This window comes from Crinia signifera, chromosome 1, assembly GCF_055691185.1.
Source record: "Crinia signifera chromosome 1, ASM5569118v1, whole genome shotgun sequence".
Lineage (NCBI taxonomy): Eukaryota > Metazoa > Chordata > Amphibia > Anura > Myobatrachidae > Crinia > Crinia signifera.
The window spans coordinates 141,565,766-141,591,349 of record NC_139217.1 but is presented as its reverse complement, the minus strand read 5'-3'; the positions used below and the strand labels follow the sequence as shown (position 1 = coordinate 141,591,349).

Sequence of the window (25,584 nt, the reverse complement as noted above, 5' to 3'; positions counted from 1 at the left end):
TGATTAAGTAGTGCTTGGTGATGGGTACTGGGTCAGAGGGGGAACTAGTGGTGATGTTAGAGGGCACCTGCCAAAATCTTCCATAGATGATCAATTTGGTTAGGGCTGGCTCAGGTTGGTATTATATAATGCATATAAGAGCTTAGTACAATTTCCTCAGGTGGCTTACGCTTGGGTCACTAGATCCACTTTATAGAGTTTATCTATGATATACTATAACTTGCACAAATTATTATAAATTAAGTTTTTTTTCTCAATAATTTTCACCATTATATAAAGCCATTATATATATTTTCAAAACTAATTTTGATCTGTAGTTTGTTCTAAATTTTCAGAGCTGGACCATGGCGTTAGAATATATTGTTCATATACAGTATACAATATATTATTCAGGGCTGAACTAATATGTCACTTTATCTTGATTTTCAGTTGGTCATAGAGATCTATATACTGTAGGCATCAGTTTACAAAGATTTGAAAAGTTGCTGTTATTTAAACATTTTTCATTAAAAAAGTAAAGGTACAGTGGTGTGGCCTGACCCGGAAAGAAGCAGGACACACCTAGGCAGAGCTCTTGCCGTTTACTATTATATAACTCATATTTATCCGGCTCCTGGACCCATACTTTCCTAAGCTCTACCCATCTACCCTGTAGGGACCCTCTGGATCAGAACTATAAGCGCTGCAGAGCTGGGATACAATGAACTCCCTCCCTTCTCCTTCATATAAGCCACAGCCTCCATTACTGCCCACACCCGGAAGCCGAGCTCCGGCACCCGATCACATCTATTAACAGCACGTCAGAGCCACTGGAGGGCTCGGTCCTGAGCCCAGAGGTGAGTGAACACCCTCCATGCCTAGAGCAGCAACCTGCCCCCTGTGTTGGTGGCTCCCTCCATCATCACCCAGGGTGGCCATCTTGGAAGCAGCCATATACCCCTTTCCCACTGCAGCTCTTAAACGGTAAATTTACTTTTTTTTACCTTTTTAAATGGGAAGCTCCAGGGTGCTTTACCCATTGAACAAATACCGGTATTTGTTAAACGGGTAAAAAGCAGTGTCCTACCCATTTAAGAGCCATTTTTTTGGCAGTGAGAAAGGGTCTTAAATGGTATTTAAGATCCCACACTGGTCTTCCCCCTCCCCTGGTACCTGTCCTGCCTCCTCCTCCCCTGGTACCTGGCAGTTGTTACCTTCCCTCCCCTGGTACCTGGCAGCTGGTACCCCCCCCCCTCCCCTGGTATCTGGTAGCTGGTACCCCCCTCCCCTGGTACCTGGCAGCTAGTACCTTAGCCCCCTCCCCAGGGCCGTCTTAACATTAGGAAGGGCCCCTGGGCAACCTAGTTCACTGGACCCCCCCCCCCCAAATTAGTTTGCCCAGGAGCCCACAGTCACCTCCCCAACCCTCACCTCTCTGGCTCCGTGCGGCAGCCAGTCAGCTTCCGGCGGCCGGGGATCCGATCATCTTCGCTGGGGGATCCGGGCAGCGGGATCAGGGCAGCGGCGGTAGCTAGGAGCCTGCCCTGAAGTGGCAAAGCGCTATTAACTGGCGGGGCGGGAAGCGCTGTTGCATTTGAAAAGACTGGCCAGACGCTGATTGGCTGAATTCAGCCAATCAGCGTTCGGACAGTCTTTTCAAATGCAGCAGCGCTTCCCGCCCCACCGGCAAATAGCGCTAATGGGAAAGATGGTGGCCGGGTGGCGGGGATCCGACCATCCTCGCTGGGGAAGGGGATCAGGGCGGCGGTGGCGGTAGCTAGGAGCCCGAATCGGCGAAGCACTATTTGTCGGCGGGGGAGGGAAGCGCTGTTGAATTTGAAAAGACTGGCCGGATGCTGATTGGCTGAATTCAGCCAATCAGCATTCAGCCAGTCATTTTAAATGCAGCAGCGCTTCTCGCCCCCCCTGCCGGCAAATAGCGCTTCGCCGCTTCGGGCTCCTAGCTACCGCCACCGATGCCCTGATCCCCCTGCCGGATCACCCAGTGAGGGTGATCAGAACCCCGGCACACGGACCCCCGAAATTAAATTCACTGCTAGCTAGGAGGTGAAGCGCTATTTGCCGGCGGGGTGGGAAGCGCTGTTGCCTTTTCAAAGACTGGCCGGATGCTGATTTTCTGAATTCAGCCAATCAGCGTCCGGCCAGTCTATTCAAATGCAACAGCGCTTCCCACCCCGCCGGCAAATAGAGCTTCGCCGAATCAGGCTTCTAGCTACCGCCACCGCCCTGATCCCCCTGCCCGGATCCCCCAGCGAGGGTGAGCGGATTCCCGGACCCCGGCCACCATCTTTCCCATTGGGCTGGGCCGGGGGCCCCTAGGTCCTAGGGCCCCCGGGCAACTGCCCATCGTGCCCAATGGGAAAGATGGCACTGCCCCTCCCCTGGTACCTGGCAGTGGGTACCCCCGCTCCCCACCCTTCCCTGGTACCTGGCAGCGTGTGTGGATACGTGCAGTGAGGTCTGTGCTGTCCTCATCTTCACTGCAATACTGTGTGTGGGCACAGGACTAGGTAGGCATAGTAGTCCAGTGGGCGTGCCAGGGCTGGGATTGCTAGTTGGCATGTGCCCGGCTGATGCATGAAAGGAGGTGGCTGCAGCAGGTGTGCGCTGTCTATGCAGTGTATATCTAGGCAGGCGACAAGGACGTGCAGAACCACGTATCGGAGTGGTCCATGCTTCATTTAGTCAGATCACTTACAAATGGGGCTGTAATCGCTCGTGTGTATGCTCCATTAAACAAGCTCGAAGAGACATATGTCATTTCATTATGTATTCTGATAACATTGTCTTCAAAGGGGATACGGTCATTAGGTCTACACCAACTAGGTTGACCCATGTCGATCTAAACGCATGTCGACATTGCTGCCTGTCGACCTAGTGGTGACGACCCAATGCTTGTTGACCTAGTTGGTGTAGATCGAACAACCCACACCCCTTCAAAGAACTCTAATTCACATGTTACTACTGTATTCTCTGTAAAAAAATATATATATATTTTGCAGAATTCAAAAAAAAATGTATTAGAATTTAACAAGTAAAGGTACATAAAATTCAAGAAAGTCACATAATATCAGCAGTGTTACAGAAGGTCCCCAAGTGACCATGCCAGTTTAATCCATGAACCAATACTGTGTGTCTACAAAGCACATCTTAGAAAAGCATTTCCCATCTAAAGTAGCAACCGGGAACTAATAGTGACATATTCCTGTTCTTGTATGTATAGTATTCAGCTAAGTTACATAGCCAATGTCACATACTGTCTTTTGCCTTACTGTTTAAGAGCAAAACCAAGCAAGGTTACTGAGCTGCTCAAGGCTTTTTATTTTCAAATAACTGTCTGAAAAGTCCATTTGTTCTGGTATGTGCATGGTTTAACACAAAGCCATAATTCAACACAAGAAATTTGTGGTACGTGTCTATGAAAAAAAATAGTAATTGTTATAGTCTATTTTAATACACTACTGTTTTAATATTCTTTACCACCATATGTACTGTATATCACATTAGTTAGATCTAGTACATACTAGAGATGGGCGCCGGGGCAGAAGATTTGGATTTGTCACCAGGATTTGGATTTGTCCAGCGACGGTGAAAGGTTTTGGATTTGGATTTTTTTCAAAAATGGTCAAAAAACAGCCAAATTACGTAGATTTTTACTTTTTTTGTCCCTAGAGTAATATTAACCTCAATAACATTAATTTTCAACCCTTTCCAGACATTTTTGACCACTTTACAGCACACAGTGTTGTTTTCATTCAATTTAGGTCAAGGTCTGCAGCAAGCTGCATCGGCACAAACAGAAACAAACAAACAAACAGTAGTTTGTTACATATTTGCCTCACAGCAGTGGGATTAATGAATTGTCCCTGGGCCCCCCTGGGCCCACCCACCCTTAGCCTGCAAAAAGGACATGGGCATTGCGCACTTGAACACAAACCAATCATTTCAGTCAGAGGGACTGCCAAACCTGTGACTGAAATGACTGGTTCATTTGGGCTCCCCACAAAAAGCTACAGATTGACTGATGTCATCCTTCGCCATTCTTATCCTCACTCTCATCAGTGTGTACATCCTTTGAGTCATCATCATCACCACATAATATCAGTTCATCACTGCTGGAATCCTCCATGAGCAATGTCTCTGTTTTCCGATGGAATTGGTGAGAAAGTTCTTCACGTGAAATTTGTAGTTCATTTTTATGAACATCATTTTTTTTTTTACATTTTGAGGAAGTAGCCTCTGACGTCGCTGACTCATTTACAAGGTTCCCAGCTGTGCTGAAGACTCTCTCTTAGTACACACTGGAGAGTGGGCAGCTTAAGTAATATGGTACTTGTGTAGTTTCACGGCACCAGCATGGCCGCGCGCTACTTTCGGGTCACACTTTCTAAAAGAAACTCCATGCCAACTTGGATAGTTCATACGCCCACTATCCACATTGGCATGGAGTCGATTTTAGATAGTCTGGCGAGCGTAGCGAATCATCAAGCCCGTAGCGTGGGCGAGCGCAGCGAGCCCCGCAAGGGGACACGGACGCACAGCCATGCTGGCGCCGTGAAACTACACAAGTATCATTAATACAAAGCCAGACTGTACAGGGGCCTCCATATTTACTTTTTTTCCTTCCAGCACGTGAAATAGACTCCCTGACATGCCTACAATTACACTGTCCTGAAAATAGTCCTCCACTAATCTTTGCATGGTGACCGTATCTGAAAAAGTCATGCTAGAGGTGTCACTAATACTGGGCAATTCCCTTAGACCCGAACAGATGTCAAAAGGTTTTTTTTGGGACTTCTTTTTGATTGGAAGAAGGAAGCAGCTTGTCCAACACTGCGTGGAGGCAGAACAATCACACACGGAACTTCTGACAGTATCTCACTATGGTGTATTGGGGTGCAGCGCAGTACACACAAACAATATAAATAAAGTTAATAAGAGAAAAAATGTATTTACATTTTTTAAAGGAGGATGCAACTTGGAGGCAGAACAATTACAAACAGAACTTCTGACAGTATTAGTATGGTGTATTGGGGTGTAGTACACACAAACAATAAAGAAGAGCAAATTTTTTTTTGTTTCATTTTTTTAATGCACAGCTTGTATAACACTGCGTAGAGGCAGAACAATCACACACGGAACATCTGACAGTATGTATGGGTGCAGTACACACAAACAATAAAGAAGAGCAAAATAGTTTTATTTTTTTTACATTTTTCTTTAATGCGCAGCTTGTATAACACTGCGTTGAGGCAGAACAATCACACATGGAACTTCTGCAGTATAGTATATGGTGTATTGGGGTGAAGTGCAGCACACAACACACCACAAACAAACAAAAATGACTGACAGCCTGCCTGTGTACTGTACCCCACTACACCGACTGACAGCCTGCCTGCCTAACACATGACCAGTACAATAACTCAGCACAAACCCCTGCCCAAACCCCTCTGCACAGCACAAACCACTCTGCACAACACCCATCTGCTGCACGACAACATCCTTCAGACTTCTGCCAGTAACACCCTAGACTACACTGCAGAGCTGTGCGCAACTTGCGGAAGCATGTGAAAATTGGTGCCAAATTCTTGGGACGCCAAGCATATAAAGACTGCGTCTCGTTTGAATCCGACATGAGATTACCACATTCAGCCGCGCTCGGGTTTCCAAGCAAAGCGGTGGTGGCTGGCTGTGTCCATGGAGGCACAGCCCCCCGCGCCGGCTGTCGCCGATACCACTGGCCCCCCCGCCGGCAGCCGCAGATACCACTGCCCCCCCGCCGGCAGCCGCAGATACCACTGGCCCCCGCGCCGGCAGCCGCAGATACCACTGCCCCCCCCGCCGGCAGCCGCTGATACCCCCTGCCCCGCCTCCACCCGCAGGTGATATCCCCGGAACCCCCCTGCCGGAACCCCCCTCAGAGACAGGGGCCCATTATAAAATTTTGCTATGGGGCCCACAAAGTTCTAGTTACGCCTCTGGTTATACAAACTTAACTGCAAAACAGAGCACAAAGTATGAAGTTTGTATAAAAGGATAAAAGAAAAGTGACCTGCACCCTGCATCATACTTCATATGTGCATTTATACTAATTCCTTTGCAATGTAAAAATCTAATCCTAAATACTTGGCACACTAGATTCGGAGGCACTGCTGCTTTCAGGTGCAACTGCACATACATTTAAATTAAACCGTGCATTGGCCGTACACAGTTACAATTGAGGTGCACGGGAGATACAGGGTCTTTTAAAGTGTATATTTATAGCTAAGGCTCTATGGACATACACAACGGGCATCTCACTACTTGCACATCCGGGCACATGACTGTACACAACGGAAGGGCTTATAGCAGCATTTGTGTAGTTGCAGGTGTGCAACTGGCAATAGATGCATGGATCTCACTGTGTAAGACTTAGGGGTAAATTTACGAAGATGGGAGTTCTATTGAAGATTGATGTTGCCCATAGCAACCAATTACATTATATCTATTTTCTTATAGAAGGTGCTAAAAAAAATAAGTAGAATCTGATTGGTTGCTATGGGCAACATCCCATCTTCAATAGAACTCCCATTTTAGTAAATTTCCACTTTAAACATCAGCCCCTTTATGTGAAATGTAGAACAACTTAGGAAAAAGTAGCAAAATTGCAGAGGGAATAGAACAGCGCAGGAATCGTGCCAGTCCTCTCATGCCATATGGCACAAAAAGGAAAGGTGTACAGGGACACAGCTGTGAAGATAGTTCTCGACTTCTTCAATGATAGACTGGATTATATCTAATATATCAAATTGTACATGTAAGGAACAGGTGGGAGGGAAGTTAGGGAACAGTGATTACCAAATGTCAACATTTAACTTGACTTTTTAATAAAACATTTTATATGATAGCCACAAAAATAATGAATTTTAGAAGAGCAAAGTTGAACCAGCTCAGAGAAGCATTAAAGGTTGTAGACCGAGAACATTTAATCTTCAATAAAAGTACCAATGGAATATATTTTTTTAAACATACACACTTTTTAGCAATAAATGGCAGACTAAGGGCCAGATGTATCATGCTTCAAAAAGTGATAAAATAGAGAGTGATAAAAAAAGCCAATCAGCTCCTACCTGTCATCTTTCAAAAGCAGCCTGTAACATGACAGTTATGAGCTGATTGGCTGGTTGTTTAGCACTCTAAATAAGAAAGTAGTGCAGAGAATAAGTGGAAATAATTGAATGAAAAGGGAAAAACCATTTATTATAGAGATTCAAGGATGTAGCATAAAAATGTAGTAGAGGATCTGATTACTACCAAGAAACACACTGCTAAAGTAAAAAAAAAAGTTTTACAAGGGCTTAAACATCACAAAAATAAATTGTAACATTACAAGAATGAATGATAGGTAAAGTAGGTAAATCTTGAACTTAAATATAAAATTGATCTTTTTGTTTGATATCTGTGTTAGCAAAGGAAGGAAAATGAAAGGAGACAAGATAAGTAGTAAGAACCTATGGACCTAATAACCTAATTAATGTTACTAGGCCAGATTCTTTATACTGTAGCTGTCTACAATCTGCTGCTCAGCAGAATATTGCAGGTGCAGGAGTATGGGGTAACGGTACAGGGGCAAACACAGGATTTTCAGAAGGGGGTTTCCAGAGGGGCGGAGCAAAGCACGGAGATGGACACTTAGGTGACCCAGTATATGCTTTGATGTCCCGCGGGTGCTAGGGGGTATTATATCAACCGCTCAGCATGTAGGGCCTGGATCAGTAATTTCCACTAATTATCCTTTACTGCACAGATGGTGGGAGAAGAGGTGGGAGAAGGGGGCATTGGGCTGAATGAAGGGGTCCTGATACATAACTTCCGGGGTGGTAGAAGATGTTTAATACGCAGAGGAAGGGTGTATAGTGGAGTGGGCTTATTAATCATAATTTTCTGGTGGGAGGACAGCTTGCTTGACTGCAGATATCTCCAGTTCCCGGAAATAGATTTCTTAGATTTTAATGTAATTAAAAAATAGAGAATCACTCCTACCAAATGGTATTGGGGACTAGGGGATCAGAGTTCAGGAGGCAGAGCAATCTGCCAACGAGTATATAAAACTACATACCAGGTGTGTGGAGCTGGAGCAGTAACCAGCTGCTGGAAGGCTGATATCTCTGGTTCTGGGAACAGTAGAGACAAGCTGCTAGTGTCCATCAAAGGGGGAGAGTCCCAGCTTTTGGAATATACCCTCAAAAAAACTCTAAGTCAGACAGAACCTGAAATATCTGACTGGGAAAAGCAATTAACAGGCTTGGATGGGGACTACTGCTTTGAAGTCAGATATCTCTGGTTCCCAAGGGCCGATTTTCAAAATTCTTTTACCCTTGGAAAGAGGGGACCCTCAGCTTTCAGCCTAGTGCCCTTAGACTCCTGGGGGGGTTTCTGGGTACTCAGAAACCTCCCCTGCGTGCGCTACTGTAATCATTGATATTTTATGGTTAATGTAAATAGTTGTGCCATCGATGGGGGAACCAAATGGTTTCCCTCCATCGATGGCACAGCAGAGCTGATTATTGCGTTTTCTTTATTTTCCACTAAGTGCGGGGCCACTGAGCATAACTCCGCCCCTGACACCCGTGAAGACCCACCCCTGGTTCTAATTGGCCTATGGGACAGTCAGTCAAAGAAAATAGATGACCATTAATAGGTAAAACCATCAATAGTCATTCGTCACATGGTCTGTTACCATTGACGGCCGGTAACACTATCTACATCGATGCCAACCATCTATAACGACCACACTGGTGGCCATCTACCTAATGCTCCAGTGCACGTGCATGAGATCTCACTATGATTGAAACATCTCTTATGCACAGCCTATACCTGGCAGCCGTATAGCCACTACAGCTGTCGAAAATGGCCAAACTAGCCTAGGTGGAATCTGACAAGAATTGGCTCCAATCAAGAAATGTGGCCAACTCTTCTTAGGTAGCAAATGCACCTAACACTCCCAGGCAGATATATTATACTGACCATAACCACTTTTTTTTCCTTAGATGAAACATAGGGCCTTATAGTATATTTTAGAAGATTGTCTCACACTGACTCATTGGCTGTAGAGTGTTGAAGCTCAGCATCAATAAGTAGCAGCACTGAGAATATCTGCAACATAGTTGCAGACTTTCTGGCTGCTCCTCCTGGATCTAGAAGACTTGCACACTTTCCTGGGGAGCCAACAGCGCCATCCAGTTTTTGGAAGCCTCTGGAAGAGTAGGCAAGTAAGATCTGCAAGGAATATACTACTTCAAACTGCTATTATCTGAGACAGAATTATTAGCTCCCTGATAATAAAGTATGTACTTAGGGGGTATATTTACTAAGCCATGAAGACAGATTGCTGCTATTTCAGGGAGTCTCCTGCAGAATGCAGGAGGGCAGGCAACTATGATATATTCCACCCAGGAAAGGTGCCATGTATGGCAGCCATCTGGGCGCACAACATAGTAGGATTACTCTGGGTAGAATAGGTTGAACCTAGAGTAGATTACAAACAGTGTGGTGGTTGCTGAGTTCAAACACTTGTAGTTAAGTCCTAACACAACAGTTAGGAACTTACATTGTTTAACCCATCCACACAAGTGTACCAAATGAGGTAGGTCATCCAGGAACCAATTCATATGTTAGTGACATATTATTAAGTGGACTGGGATAAGAGTAAAATAAGTAAGAGAGAGAGAGTAATGTTACATTAATAACTTTCTAAGAAACAGATTTAAATGTATAGGGTAAACTACAGTAAAAATGATGCATGAATGTGATGCTGTGAGGTATAAGCAGTGCTATTTTTGTAGGAAAATAGGTTCAGGAACTGTGGGCGGGGCAGAAGTGGGCGGTGATTTGGGTGGAGCTACCAAAGAGGCGGGGCATCAATTGTTGAATAAACTTTTTTTAACACATACTGCCCTCAGCAGTGCCATATATACACATAATGCCACCAGTAATGCCATATATACACATAATGCCACCAGTAATGCCATATATACACATAATGCCACCAGCAGTGCCAGTTACACAATGCCCCCAATACCCGCAGTAATGCCTGATACACAATGCCCCCCAGCAGTGCCAGATAAACAGTGCCCCCCAACCAGTGGTACAAGTCTAAAAAAATACTTAGTGGCATGTGCCGAAGGCGCTTACCAAAAAGGTTGTGGCCACATGGGGTGCAGCCAATGAAAGCGGGGGGCGTGATACACATATTGCCCAATAGAGCAGTGCTAGATACACATATGCCCCCGCTAGCCATGAAGTACCGTTCTCTGCGGAAAAACAGCCGACACGCTGGGGGATGAGGAAGGAGGGTGAAGGGGCTGAGCTAATCACTTGACGGTTATGCTGCTGCAGCTGCATCACATACTATTTCAAAGAAGGCCTGCGCCGCAGCAGTGCAGGAGAAGAAAAAATGCCTGAAAATGACAGGGGAGGCACGTGCCTTGGTGCCCCCTGATTTAAAACACTGACACACACTCCTATTATCCTCATGCTAACAAATGTGACAAAAACACCCCCCTGACAACTCTAACCACCTCTCTCACACTGAGAGCTCCTTCAAACACACACATACAGTAGGCCCCCTCCCCAGTCACACACTAGCAACATACATACAGTTTATACACAGTGACAGCATGCATCACACACACAAAGGCAGCACAATCCCATCCCCAAAGCTAACAGCCACCACAGATTTCATTGACTCACAGGCTCCAGCTCACAACAGCAGCCATGTCTCCTCTCCTCATGAGCTGTCCGGGAGGCAGGCTGCAGATCGCGTACAGCATAGGTGTCAATCACAAGGCCTGCGGGCCAAATCCGGCCCGCCAGACCTGCTAATGTGGCCCGCACAGCCGCCGCCAGCCTTCACATGTAATACACTTGGCAGGGGGCGTGGCCTGTACAGGTCCACTGCCCCCCCGCCACAGCAGATTTCCTATGGAGGGGAGGGGCGCGCATCTCGCGTCTCTCCTTCCTCTCCCTCCCCTCCCTCAGCAGCAGCAGCGGCGCGGAGTTGGCGGCGGGGGGAAGCAGCGGCTGGAGCAGGAGAGAGTGAGACCAGGCTGCAGCAACCAACGGTCAGTTGTGCTGTTCTGCAGCTGGCACTGTGGGGGGCAATGTGGGGGCATATTTGGCACTGTGGGGGCATATCTGGCACTGGGGGCATATCTGGCACTGTGGGGGCATATGGCTGGCACTGGGGGCATATGTGTGGCACTGTGTGGGCATATCTGACACTGGGGGCATATCTGGCACTGTGGGGGCATATTTGGCACTGTGGGTAGCATTTCTGGCACTGTGGGCATATGTGTGGCACTGTGGGGGCATATCTGGTACTGTGGGGGCATACCTAGCACCGTGGGGTTATATCTGGCACTGTGGGGGCATATATGGTTCTGTCTGGCACTGTGGGGGCATATGGCTGGCACTGGGGGCATATGTGTTGCACTGTGGGGCATATGATATCTGGCACAGGGGGCATATGTGTTGTACTGTTGGGCATATACTATCTGGCACTGGGGGCATATGTGTTGCACTGTGGGACATATGATATCTGGCACGGAGCATATGTGTGGCACTGTGGGGGCATATGATATATGGCACTGGGAGCATATGTGTTGCACTGTGGGGCATATGACATCTGGCAAAGATACAACCGGCCCTTTGAGGGTGACCAAACTGCCGATGCGGCCCCCGATGAATTTGAGTTTGACACCCCTGGCGTACAGTGATGCCACACACGTCCGACGCCCGGTTACATGGACAGATGCCCCATCTGCGTCTCTCCTTCCTTTCACTGTGACATCAGCCATTCAAAGCTCGCGGGCCAGCTCCTGATTGGTCTGCGGCATACAAGCTCTGATTGGCTCACGGCAGCCAATCAGGACCCGGCCTGCGAGCTTTGATTGGTTGATGACAGGGACACAGTTGAAGGGTCGTGGCTAGCACAGTGAAGGGAACTCGGGAAGGAGAGATGCGCGGTGCGCTGCGCTCTCCTCTCAGAAGGACAGGGCCGAAACTAGGGTTTCTGGTGCCGGGGCATTCATTTAGTGCCCCCCCCCCAAAAAAAAATATATATATAAAAAACACTGAATAAACAATAACATTAAGATAAATATATAAAAATATATATATATATATTATTATATATACACACTGTATTCTGAAATGAAATATATATATATTTATCCCATAGTCACTGACTCTTTCAGTCAGCAGCTGGTTAATAACAATTTACCTTCAGAGAGTCAGTGACTGAGGGATAAATATATATTTCATTTCTCAATACAGTTGCTGGCTCCCACTTTCTCCCCAATATGTACCGTGCATAACTTACTGCGAGTCATGAGAGGTCAGAGGAAAACTGGTGACCAGCAGAGCAGGGTGTGTGATGTGGCTGCCGCAGCTGTCGGCGTTCACCGCTGTCACTCCTGCTGCGCTGCTAAAGAATTCCTGCGCCCCCCGGCTCCTTGAATGCGGAGAATGGGGCAGCCTGATGGCGCGCTGGCAGCCGCTGTAGACAGTGCTGCGGCTGCTGCCTCGTTCTGCGCGCACGGGAAAGAACAGAACTTCCCGTGCGCTGATTGTCTTTCCGCCAACAAGTCCTCCCCCTGCTATGACGTGTGGGCAGCGCCTGCGTTGACGTAACCCCCACGGCGTCACAAGGGGGGAAGAATCCGGCGGAGATAACAAGTGAGTGACAGACACACTCACAGTTTACTTGCGCCCCCCCCCTCCCATGCCCGGTGCGTGTGCCCCCCCCCCCAGCCCCCCTAGTAGTTACAGCTCTGCGAAAGAGGACGGAGTCAGACAGCAGGGCAGGCCGCAGAGGTCCCGGAACGCCGTTCCTGATGACATCATTTTGCAAAAGAGCTTCAGGAACGGCGTTCCGGGGCGTTCCGGCCCAAAAATAGCCCTGGGTATAAGTAATCTTATTCTGTTTAAATGTGTGTTTATTTTAATTTAAATTTCATTTAAACTAAGAGGACAGTTATGGTATCTTAAAGAGTGACTTCCTAATGTTTTCTGGTATATGAATTTTCAATATTTTAGCTTAAAAAAAAAATAAGTTTACAATAACTTTAATAAAAGTTATGCGCTTATTACATTTCCACACACTTATAGTTGTTTTTCATCTGAATTTGGTTTTATATTTGCTTACTGAATATCATATTATCTAGTATTGTTTCTCAAATTATTTTCATTTCCTACAATATTTTTATTTCTGTTATTCACCCTTAGGCCCTTATTCAGATCTGATCGCAGTACAAATTTGTTTGGAAAATGGGTAAAACCATGTGCACTGCAGGTGGGGCAGATGCCAGGCCCGGGTGGTATGTGGGACATTTACTGAAAAAAAAAAAACTGTCACGCAAACATCGGGACAGTTGGGAGATATGCCAGTGACCTGGTACTATACATTTTATATAAATATGCTGCTATTGTTCATATAACAGCTTCTCCTTATCCTTCTCCTTATCATCTATGTCTGTATAATGGGATCGATTGTGTTTCTGTTTAGAGGTTTCGTGTGGTACAGCTCTCCCTGCTCTACACTATACTCCATTTGTAAGGCAAGCATATATAATGATCACATCATCAATGATTTACGTTTTATGTTCTGCTCACCACTTTGGTTTGGCATACCTTAATCTATTATGTTCCAAAGTAATAACTTCATATGAATGGACCAATGTATATCCCTAAATACAATCGTTTTAAAATCGTTTTAAAATGGTTATTGATTTCTCTATTTCAGATGTACTTTAGTAATAGTGCAATCAAAATCATTACATGTAATTATGACAGTGTATTTCTTTCATCCGTATGACTGCCACAGCAACTACAGCATGTAATTAGTATTTATCTCAGATTGTTTGAACATTACAGTAGGCATTTATGATTACCTTTTGCTAGGAATTCTAGCCAAGTCTTATTATACTACACAAGAACATCATCATTACAGTGTAAAATGCTGGAAAGTAAACAACTTCTCTATAGTCTACTTTAATGGCAGAGTTTGTGATAAACTGTTCTGTCTTTTTCATTTTTTTGTGTGCACTCTGCATGTCCTATACTGTAGAAACCAGTGTTCCACATCATGCACTAATGACATCTTGAGATCTAATCAGCAGCAAAACAGCTACCTGCAAATTGGATATCCAATCCTATATGTGTGACTGCATATTTTCCAATACACCAGTGGTACAGAAACCACATTGTGTTGGATGAAATATCCCATGCATGCCCCTGGCTAATGCAAGGACTAAATCCCTAATGTTATCTACCAGATTCAAATTGTAACTGTGTGTTACTGTAAATGCGAATGAAAGGATTTGGAGTAATTTTCCCAAAAACTGCTCCAAAAGCCCTTTAATACATTTAAATGATACTAAAAAGACGTGAAAGGGTGTAAAAACATCCTTTTCACACTATTTTATATTAAAAAAAGTTTAATAAATCTGCCCCATAATCTGTTACTTAAGAAGAACTGATGTATAATCCACTTCTTTACATTTGATGGAAACCTGACGCTAACAAATGAAATACAATGACCTGGAACATAAAGTGGTCATTCCCAAATGCATTTACAAAGTACGGAGGGATTTCAGGAACACTTGTACCTTCATATGGGGAAATACAGCTTCTAACTGGTGTCATGACCCAGAATACAAAGTTCACTTACTTACCTCTGCAATGTCTCTGCAGGATGGCTACGTGGCTCATTCACAGTGTTTCTGCATGAAGTTCACAGGTAGGGTAAGAGTCTGTATCTGGGCATTGCTTCCAGCAGACGCAGAGGCCTGTTCTCACTCCGGTTTACTTCCTGCTACAGTTTTCCAGAGTGCTCTGCGCACTATACTTCCCAAGAAGTTGGGCCTACTTCCTCCATACGAGAGTTTCCTTAAAAAACACATTGGCTGAGCCCTGTTGGAAGCCTTAACCTGATTAACCTTCCAGAAACTCTAGTTACTGTTTCCCAGACATTGCTTTCTATAATGGGAGCCATTCGGCCTCTCCAATTTCCAGTACAACGTCGCTTACACAGAGCTGTGTAAGCAGCTCTGTGCTGAGCTCCCTGACAATTCAAAATGGACCCAGTCCATTTTATCCAGATCCAATTTGTAGGGCTTTCTTAATGAGGGATTTTATTGATTTTAGGTCTGCCTTTATCATTTATATAAATGAGTGTGACCAGGACAATGCTGCAAATACCAGAGGTCTCCCCAGGGATGACGGGGGTTTAAGAGGTGGGGACCTGCCTGTTTTGTCTGTCACGGGCCCTACAATTTCTGATGGTGGCCCTGAGCATGACTCTGCTATTCAGTATATTGTTAGAACCACTGGGCCATTACTTTAGGTTTATGGAGCATAGAAGAAATGTGTTACAGTATATCACTTGAGAATGCACACCAGGAGTGGGCAATAAGCATCCCTCCAGATGTTGATGAACTACACATCCCAGCATGCATTGCTTTAGTTTTGCAATTTGGCAATGCTGACACTGATGCAAGGCATGCTGGGATGTGTAGTTCATCAACAGCTGGAGGGCCGCTTATTGTCCACCCGTGATGTACACCATGCTACCCTCTTCAAGCATACTATTAGTTGTCAGGGAGGTAAGATGAAAAATAAGGTTACAGCAAGGTGTATTAAATTGATGAAAGTAACTAAATGAGGGGGATATAAATGTAACAGTTATGTAATGTTATTAATAAAAGCATATTTGTATTTACCATATAAAATATCATTAAAAACTCAAAAAATTCTGTAATCTAGGAACACACCTTAACTCTGATAGAGATAAGGATAATGTAAAATAAAAATAGTGGAAAATAGAAATGTCATATTTTCTAGTGCCGTTTAAAAAAAATTAGTACACATAGATGACATAATATTTGCCGACTTGGCTGCTTCCTCCTCCCAGTGACATTTTGTATGTTGAACCATTTAAAAGAAAATTAGTGAAGACACTGTGCCCGCCGTACTTCAGGCAATGTTACCATTCCAAATTGTAAAGTAGGAAGAAGAAAAAGGGGGTGACCCTAAGGTCGCACAGAAGCGCTAATATGTCTACACAATTAAGAACTCTCTATAATTTTATCTAAAAAACCCTTTGGGTATAACTGCCGCCTCCTGTCAGAGGTATTGTGTTCCTCTGCTAGTAGAACAAGGTTTGGGAGTGATAGAATACTATCACAAGGTGGCGCTGTTTTACCTCAAAGTAAAATTTACACAGTATTATGATATCACTTTGATTTAATAGGAAAAACACATTAAAATACAATTCATAACACTCAAATATACATATAAAGTAAAAACAAACAACATACAACATATAATAGCATATATTATGCAGAGCGAGGCATTATCAATATACGAGGCTTTTGGTACTGTTCAAATGTATTTTGTGAGGCAGTATGACCATAGTTACCAGTCCCTTAGATGCTGTTCCTTTGGGCTTTGTATATTTAAGGAGGTAATGTCCACTCTATTCCTTTTTCTGAGCAATTCAAATGGGTCCTGCGGTAGTTGGACCGGCTCCAGGTATAAGTGTCCAATTTGTAACTCCTTTTAGGCTCTCTTAGCCAATTTCAGCTCACCCAAATTCAGCAGTATGCAAAGCTGGTAATTGCAGTGTGTAAGGCTGGTAATTGCAGCGTGCAAGGCTGGTAGTTGCAGCGTGTCAGGGTGCTGGTACCGGGCTGTAACGGGCTCCAATACGCGTTTCTCCGCCTTAGTAACGCTCGGCGGCTTCCTCAGCTGGATCCAGCTGAGGAAGCCGCCGAGCGTTACTAAGGCGGAGAAACGCGTATTGGAGCCCGTTACAGCCCGGTACCAGCACCCTGACACGCTGCAACTACCAGCCTTGCACGCTGCAATTACCAGCCTTACACACTGCAATTACCAGCTTTGCATACTGCTGAATTTGGGTGAGCTGAAATTGGCTAAGAGAGCCTAAAAGGAGTTACAAATTGGACACTTATACCTGGAGCCGGTCCAACTACCGCAGGACCCATTTGAATTGCTCAGAAAAAGGAATAGAGTGGACATTACCTCCTTAAATATACAAAGCCCAAAGGAACAGCATCTAAGGGACTGGTAACTATGGTCATACTGCCTCACAAAATACATTTGAACAGTACCAAAAGCCTCGTATATTGATAATGCCTCGCTCTGCATAATATATGCTATTATATGTTGTATGTTGTTTGTTTTTACTTTATATGTATATTTGAGTGTTATGAATTGTATTTTAATGTGTTTTTCCTATTAAATCAAAGTGATATCATAATACTGTGTAAATTTTACTTTGAGGTAAAACAGCGCCACCTTGTGATAGTATTCTATCACTCCCAAACCTTAAAGTAGGAAGAAGTTGAAAAAACAACGACCCGGGTCGACCATTTCAACCTGTTGACCTTAAGCACTGTTGACCTTGTACATGTCAACCTTTTTTACCATGTCAACCTTTTGTACCGGCTGATCCGCTGCATGCCAACCATATGGGGTTGACCCACTGATTGTCATCCTATAATCCAGATACCTCTGTTTCGAAATATTTTCAATTAATATGATATTAAATAATTGTTTCAAGTGAGAATTTCCAGAATTGTTAGACAGTGGCCAAACATAATTATATACATTTAATGAGCACCTTCCAGCCTCTCAGTAAACAAGAGATCTACACTAAGCCGTCTTCTTCAGACTGGTGAAAAGCAGAAGAACAAGTATTCCAAGCAGAACCAGGTTTCACTTATATTTGGTTTAAACTAAGCCCTAAGAAACAGTTATATGTGCACTGTGCTTTCATCAAGTAGTTCTAAAAGAGTAAAGAGAACGGCAAGGAAATATGGGTCAGGGAAAGGACAGCAAACAAAAATATTGGAATAAACAAGCACAGTAAAACCCTTTGAAGCTAGTAGAGTTTTCTAATCGTGTACTACAAGGAGATATTTGGGGTCTGCTGCGCAGTTTTTAGCATACCCAAGTGACACTAAAACAAACAGTCAAACAAATTAGAAGGAAAAGTTTTGCCTGTACAGACATGTTATTTGCTGGCACGGTGCATGCACAGAGGATGAAAGCGAGCCACAGTTGTACTAAGCAGCCTCACTCAAGTAGTTCTTTGAGACCTTTCTGACTATAAGTTACCAAGACATCCAATTATTGGAATACTTTGGTCTCGGACTTGTAATTATATGCAGGCTTCTGCAGCTACATGCAGGTTTTCCAATAAAATATCTCATAACTTAGGGGATAATATCTGAGGGACATGTTTTGGTTATGTGCTGCCAGCTTAAAACAGCAGCAATCTACACTCATTTTTCTGCGCACCTCTATTACACCTTTCACATTGCAAAAGACCCAGGTGGCTGATGTCAGAAAGGGGGCGAAGCACCAGCGCATCATCGAGCGGGTGGGGTAGGAGCCATCTATTGGAGCTGACGCTGCCTGCACAGTCGGACCCAGGTTATTTGTGTGATGTGAAAGGGGAATAAGGGGTTTAAACAGGGTTGGATTGTCCCACAGAAGTACAGGGGAAACCACCGGTGGGCACCACTGACTGGGGGCCAACTCAGGTTCCCCACAGTGCACTTGAATCATATATTATACATATGTTGTATTATATTGCACAGGACTATAGTGTATTTCCACAGTGCATTGCTGTCATTAATACCCCTTTAAGACATACGTGAAAATCCCGGGTTTTTTCACATGAACGCGCCCAAACCCGGGACTAGCGTATGTCTGAAAGGGTATACCCGGGATTTCACTCCCGGATACTGAGCACCTGCAATTGACCAGGATTTTTCCCAGTATTTAACTCCCGGGTATAATACTCTGCTTATGTCTGAATGGGTTTACCTGGGTTTTTCAGTTTTAAACATGTGATGTTGCTTTTTTTTTTTGCTGCCGGGGCATGTCCCATTTTAATGATGAAACACTGAAATGCTTGAAAAGCTTGGCTTATGTGTGAAAGGGGTATACCCGGGTTTTTCCCGGATTTGAGGTGTAGTGTGAAAGGAGGTCTGTTACTAAAATCCCGGGAGTGACCTGAGTTGAAAATCCCAGGTAAACCTGGCCAAAATCCCGGGTAGTATGTCTAAAAGGGGTATCATATGCACTAGCATCCCAAGGGTGTTGCCGAAGGGTGGCACCAAAATGCAGGCTACTGTAATGCAATCAGTAATTTTACGCTCCTGCATTGCCCACAAATGTTGAGGCCACTCCCCCTATTATACTGACCCAGCTGAACCTTCCCACATGACAGCTGGTAGGCATGAATACCAGTCTTCCAATACCCATTATTAGCATTCATTGAAATGTTTTTTTTTTTTTCTATTGTTGGTATTTTATATGAAGTACTGTAGTACTTAAACTGAAAATGAGTCCAATGGGTGCTATTTTTACCCATTGCAAATGGTCTGCCAAATCAGTGCTCAACAGGATGATCATTGCTAGCATTTACCTGACCTGATGCCCCTCTAATTTATACTGTACTTTAGAGGTTAGTTCTTTCTGACTCCAATACAGTGTTATTCAGGCAGTTGATTTGCCTAAATCCTGATCAGCAATTTGTCTGCTAGTCAGTTCCATATGCTACCAAAGATAATTATTTCTATCGTGTCCAATAAACGCTCAAACCCAACAGAGCGATTACCAGATCTGTGTGCCCCAGTACACAATGAGCAATGTCTAGCGCAATGTGTACTTTCTTGATTTGTCTTCAACAGGTTCAGGAGGTTATAAACAAGAAAGCGTGTACAGTACACCAGATCCCGTTTGAAGCCATTTATCAAATGACATAGGTCTGTGGACTTTTTATGGGTAAACGGGTGTTGACACATTAAGTGTTAAAAAGGGGATCAGGTGAAAAAGAGTCTGGAATTGAATAGCCCCAAGCAAGGCTTATTCCCCTTTTTCAAACCCAAATATCAAAAATTTGGGAATGAAACAGAATACCTGGAGAAACCCAGGCACACATGGAGAAAACATACATATGCCACACAGACAGTATTTATTGTTCTTAATTTATTGAATTATGGACTATTATGGACTATTATTTTAATTATTGAATTAAAATAATAGTCCATCCATTGTTTATGATGCATGCATGACTATACATACATATATATTATTTTATATGTTCATCTTATACATTTTAAGAAACTTTGCAGGATTTTCCATTTGAAATGACACTAGCTGGACACATTTGTGATATGGAACATTAAAAAAAATCTGCATAATTCATAAAGGAGAACATTTTGAAATATAAGTATAATGCTAAAATGAATCTATTAAGAAATGGAGTTCACTAACATTAAATCACTACTTGACATATTCAGGTTATTAAACTTATTAAAATATAGTGAATAGTAATCCACATAATAAATATTACATTCTAAAATCAAAGTAAAAATATATTCAATCTACGATGTTCAGTTATATGATAAAATATAGAAAATAAACATATGTAAATGAGACAATATATCAACAGGAATCCAATGCCCTCTAAAAAAGCTCTATAACGATTGCTCAAAAGTTTGGCATCACAACAGAAGGTAAATGTGGCATTAAAATATTGCAACACAAAATACGCTACACAAGCCTCTATCATGTATATTTAGATAAATTGTGCCATATGCTTGTGTACAATTTGAATTTTACTTTCAGGACATTTTAATTAATGGGACTATTAGTAATGTAATGAAAATAAACCACTGCACATTATTCTTCAGCTGGAAAGATGAATAAAATCCTTAGAACATGCCTAGTCATTTTTAACCATAAATTGCATTTTCAGACTAATTTTTTCTTGATCATCTATATATGTCTAGTGTCCATAGTCTCCGAAACACTGCCACCTGCTGGCAGAGAGTGAAACTACATCTCTTTTGCACACATGCACAAACACAGAAGTTAGCAGACTAGCTTTCGAAGCTTTTGCTTCGAGCAGGCTTACTAGTTTGACATATTTGTTTTAGAGGACAGTTACTTCTTTTATGTAACAAATATAACTTATGAAATCTTACCTTAAATTCCTTTTCGATATTGGCCAGTTTGGATAATTCATTGCTCAGTTCCAGTGCTGTGTGTACAGGATCCTCACTGGAAAGGGACAGGTAAGCTGGACTTGCCAATCCCCTGTAAGCATTTATTCTGGATCTGGAGTGGCTGAATGAGTCATGCTTTTGTTTCTCAGTGCAGTCATTGCACTTGCAGAAGTAATCATGGGGACGTTCTATCTTTGCACCTTTTATCAACAGCATATGAACAACTTCATATTTTTGACAGTGGGCAGCAAGGATGATGGGTGTGATATCTGGAGAGAACCTAGTGCCATCTTCGTCGTAGGAGTAAAAATCATCATCCTGTAGCTCTTGCTCACATGGACTGAGGGTGAGTCTTTTGCTCGCAGCAAATGCAGAATGATTCAAAATGGCTTCCACTATCCTTACATACCCCTTGCTAATTGCAAGAAGCAAGGCATCTCCTATCCGTGCCAAGTTCTCCTTTTTCAACAAAAGCTCAGTAACCTCTAAATGTTCATTGCCTACTGCTAGCTGAAGGGAACTTTGTCCCATGTAATCCACACAATTGACATTCAATGTCTTTGACTCCTCCAGCATCTTCCTTACAACAGGAATGTTCCCATATTCTGCAGCATCCAGAAAGCGCTCCTCCTCTGCTGTCAGGTTTGGACCTTTGTTGTTAAACATAAATGCTGGGCCTCGGACGGCCTGTCTCCGACCCTTCTCTCTTATCATGGTCACTCTCCTCATAGATGGGCTCCCATCACCTGCTCTGAAGAAAGAAGAGCATATTAATCCACTGGTCTATGCATAGTTATTAAGTACAGTATCTCTATAACACATATATATCACACAAAGGTTTAAGCATCAAGAATGCTAAAATTGTTAGTGGAGTCTTTCATTGTGGGAAATAAAAATGAGTGATAAAAACACTATTAGCGTCATAGTAAAAAGGAAACACTAAATCCTGAGGGTTACTTTCTCTAAAGGCCTATACACACTAGAAGATTATCTTTCCAATCTGGCTGATTGGAATGAAAATCGGGAAATTTTGGGGATCAAATGACAATTGACCATTTGCTCCTAAACATGGAAAACGGGCAAAAATAGTCATTCAGACAAATTAGTTAAATCCATTTATGCAGATGACTGCTTTTGTCCATTTTCCAGCTTTTGAGAGCAAATGGTTGATTGTAATTTGTTTCCAAAAGATTACAGATTTTCATTCCAACCAGCCAGATTGGAAAGATAACCTTCTAGTGTTTAATTTTCATTTTGAAAAATATAATAATGAAACTGATTCTTAATGGGGAATTCAATGGATACAAGGTAAATTACAACAAAAAAGGCCTTTTACTGAGATTTATTGCCCATTGGTGTTATTGGGCAGTTCAATTGAAGCCCTTATTTTCATGTGGCAATTGACCCATTTTACTGGTTTATTTACTAAAATGGTAGTTCTATTGATGATGGAATGTTACCCATAGCAACCAATCAGAATCTTCTAATTTAGCTCCATCTAGATCTAGAAGATAATAGATAGAATCTGACTGGTTGCCCAGTCAGATTGGCCTGTGTTAAAGTACCAGGTATTTTATCACTTCAACAGCAGAGGGAGCTACTGAGCATGTGCAGCTCCAGCAGCAGCAACTCTGCTGTCATGGACACCAGCTGTCACTTGTCCTGTCCTCTTCTCTTGGTAATCTCTCTCTCCTCTGTGTGGGTGTTATATGTATGCAGTTGGTCTGTTGTGTAAATATATATGTCCCAAACGACGTGCCGGGACCGCCGATCGTCATGCTGAGGGCACCCCATTAACACCGCCGCTGACCCGGGTCAATGAGGCAAAAAACAGTGTTTTTATGGCAGTGTAAAAGGGGTATAAGTCTGGAAATCCAAATTAATGTGATTTATTGGTTTGTTTAAAATAGACTTGTTTCCTTTTAGGAAAGAGAAATTTACAGTTAAAAAGGACTGTATACAGCAGGGGTGAATAAATTACAAATCACATGCCAAAGTGCAGTGACACTTTTGTGTCACTTTAGCCAGGGACGTGCAGTCAGGGGAGGCAGAGCCTCCTCTGTCATAATGATGAAAATAATAAAAAGAAGATATATTTATATATCTTCTTTTATTATTTTCATAATTTCTACCTCTCCCGCTGCCTCCCACCCTCTTACACTGCTGCATGTGAGGGTGGGAGGCAGCGGGAGAGGTGCCTGCCGCTGTTAACATTAAGGGGGAAATTTACTAAAGGAAATTTGTAAAAAATAGGTGTATTTGTATCCAGATATACACTTATTTTTTACATTTACTATCCCGAAAATACAGCAATTCGTATTCGTATTGATAGCACATCAATACGACTACGAATTGCCGTATTTTCGGGATAGTAAATGTCAAAAATAAGTGTATTTCTGGATACAAATACACCTATTTTTTTACAAATTTAGTTTACTAAATTTCCCCCTAAAACTCTGGGAAGCGGGGGGTGGGTGGGGGAGGGCAGGAGGCAGGGTGCAGCAATGGGCTGTAAAAGTCCATTGAAAATTAATGGGGAAGGGGCACTTATACTGATGCCGCAATGACAGGGGCACCAGTATGAATGCACGCCCCTAGATGTGATTGGGCCAGCGGATGTACCAGCTGCTGCCTGTGCCCGCTCGCGGCAGTGCGAGGGGGGGGGGTGTACGGGGAGTTGATTGCCACCCCAGGCAATGTCCTCACCGCACGTCACTGACTTTAGCGCTTCATGCTTCACCTTTTTACTGAGCCGGGCTATAAGATGTATTAACATCTCATTTACCAGAGTAATGTAGTGAACCCCCCCCCCCCTCATGAGATCCCTGTCAGAGCCCAGCGCTGATGCCCTCTCCTTCTGTCTGCCTCCACAGAGCATATGCATAGGTGTGCACACATTGAGTGTTAGGGGGGCACAGGCACCCCCTAATGCTGTGCCCACCTTATGAAAACCTCCCTGCCGCTAGCAATATCTGCAATACCTTTAACCAATGACTTTTGCATTTTAGAACTTTGTTCCATTAAAAGAAGCGCCCATCAATCAATTATGAGTTTTGCATTGTTAATTGTACTAGACCATTGTCATATCACTACATACCTGCGTCATCCATATCACTACATACCTGCGTCATCCATATCACTACATACCTGCGTCATCCATACCACTACATACCTGCATTATCCATACCACTACATACCTGCGTCATCCATATATGTTTTTTACTTTATTTGCCTTTACTGTTACACAGAGTAATTAGAAGATTAAAACTGTAATAGGCAGGAGATTATGGTGTGGCTGAGAGATGTTTTATATTGTAGCGAGTGCCAATAGATGATGGTAGACGCACCTGATTGACACACCCAATGGGCAGTAATAGACATGCACAACAGGGGGTGCCACATATACCCCTTTGATAGTGCACCCCCTAATAAAATGTCCTGTGCACGCCTATGAGCATATGTGAGATCTTATTACTATCATATGATCTTCCATGCAGTCTGAAGTTGGCAGCCATTACAGTGGCTGTGAATGAGGCGACACCTGCAGCTGCCAAAATCGATAGTGTTGAAATGGTCAGTGAAATTGACCATTCATGCGTTGCCCAGCAAATTGATGCTATATCTTAGCGATAGCAGCGCCTATAATGACAAAGCTGCATAACTCCTCTGTCATTTAGCACACAACTCCTCCTTTACACATTAGAGAAAAGCTGTTTTACCAAAGCTGTTTCATAATGTGTGCTCTTACCATAATGACAATGAATCTACCCATACCAAACGCAGGATTTTCAGAAGGGGGTTTCCACAGGGGCGGAGCAAAGCACGGAGATGGACACTTAGGTGACCCAGTATATGCCGAGTCAGTTAAAGTATTATAGACAGACCAAATATATATAAATAATAATAAAAAATTGGGGCTCCTACCAATCCTCCAGCGGTAGGGGTGGGGGAAGCTTTGATGTCCCGCAGATGGTAGGCCCCTGGGCATAACAATGTATTGGGGCCCCTACCAATCCTCCAGTGGTAGGGGTGGGGGAAGCTTTGATGTCCTGCGGGTGGTAGGGGGTATTATATCAACCGCTCAGCATGTAGGGCCTGGATCAGTAATTTCCACTAATTACCCCTTTACAGCACAGATGGTGGGAGATGGAGTGGGAGAAGGGGGCATTGGGCTGAATGAAGGGGCCCTGATACATAACTTCCACGGTGGTAGAGGATGTTTAATACGAAGAGGAGGGGTGTATAGTGGAGTGGGCTTATTATTCATAATTATCTGGTGGGAGGACAGCTTGCTTAACTGCAGATATCTCCAGTTCCCAGAAATAGATTTCTTAGATTTTAATGGAATTAAAAACTAGAGAATCCCACCTACCAAATGGTATTGGGGACTAGGGGATCAGAGTTCAGCAGGCAGAGGAATCTGCCAATGAGTATATAAAACTACATACCAGGTGTGTGGAGCTGGAGCAGTAACCTTCTGCTGGAAGGCAGATATCCCTGG

The 25,584-nt window shown here is 43.6% G+C and overlaps 1 protein-coding gene across 3 annotated transcripts in view; it reads right to left on the bottom strand.

Annotated features, from left to right (window-relative positions):
- TRPC3 (transient receptor potential cation channel subfamily C member 3) overlaps positions 1 to 25,584 on the bottom strand; it is a 198,307-nt gene that overhangs the window by 112,156 nt on the left and 60,567 nt on the right. For 2 of the 3 annotated variants that reach the window (XM_083174433.1, XM_083174434.1), the window contains exon 2: positions 21,063 to 21,834. In XM_083174433.1, coding sequence (XP_083030559.1) covers positions 21,063 to 21,834 — 772 coding nt within the window. The remainder of the gene's footprint in view (positions 1 to 21,062; positions 21,835 to 25,584) is intronic. The other variant, XM_083174435.1, reaches the window with a different exon arrangement.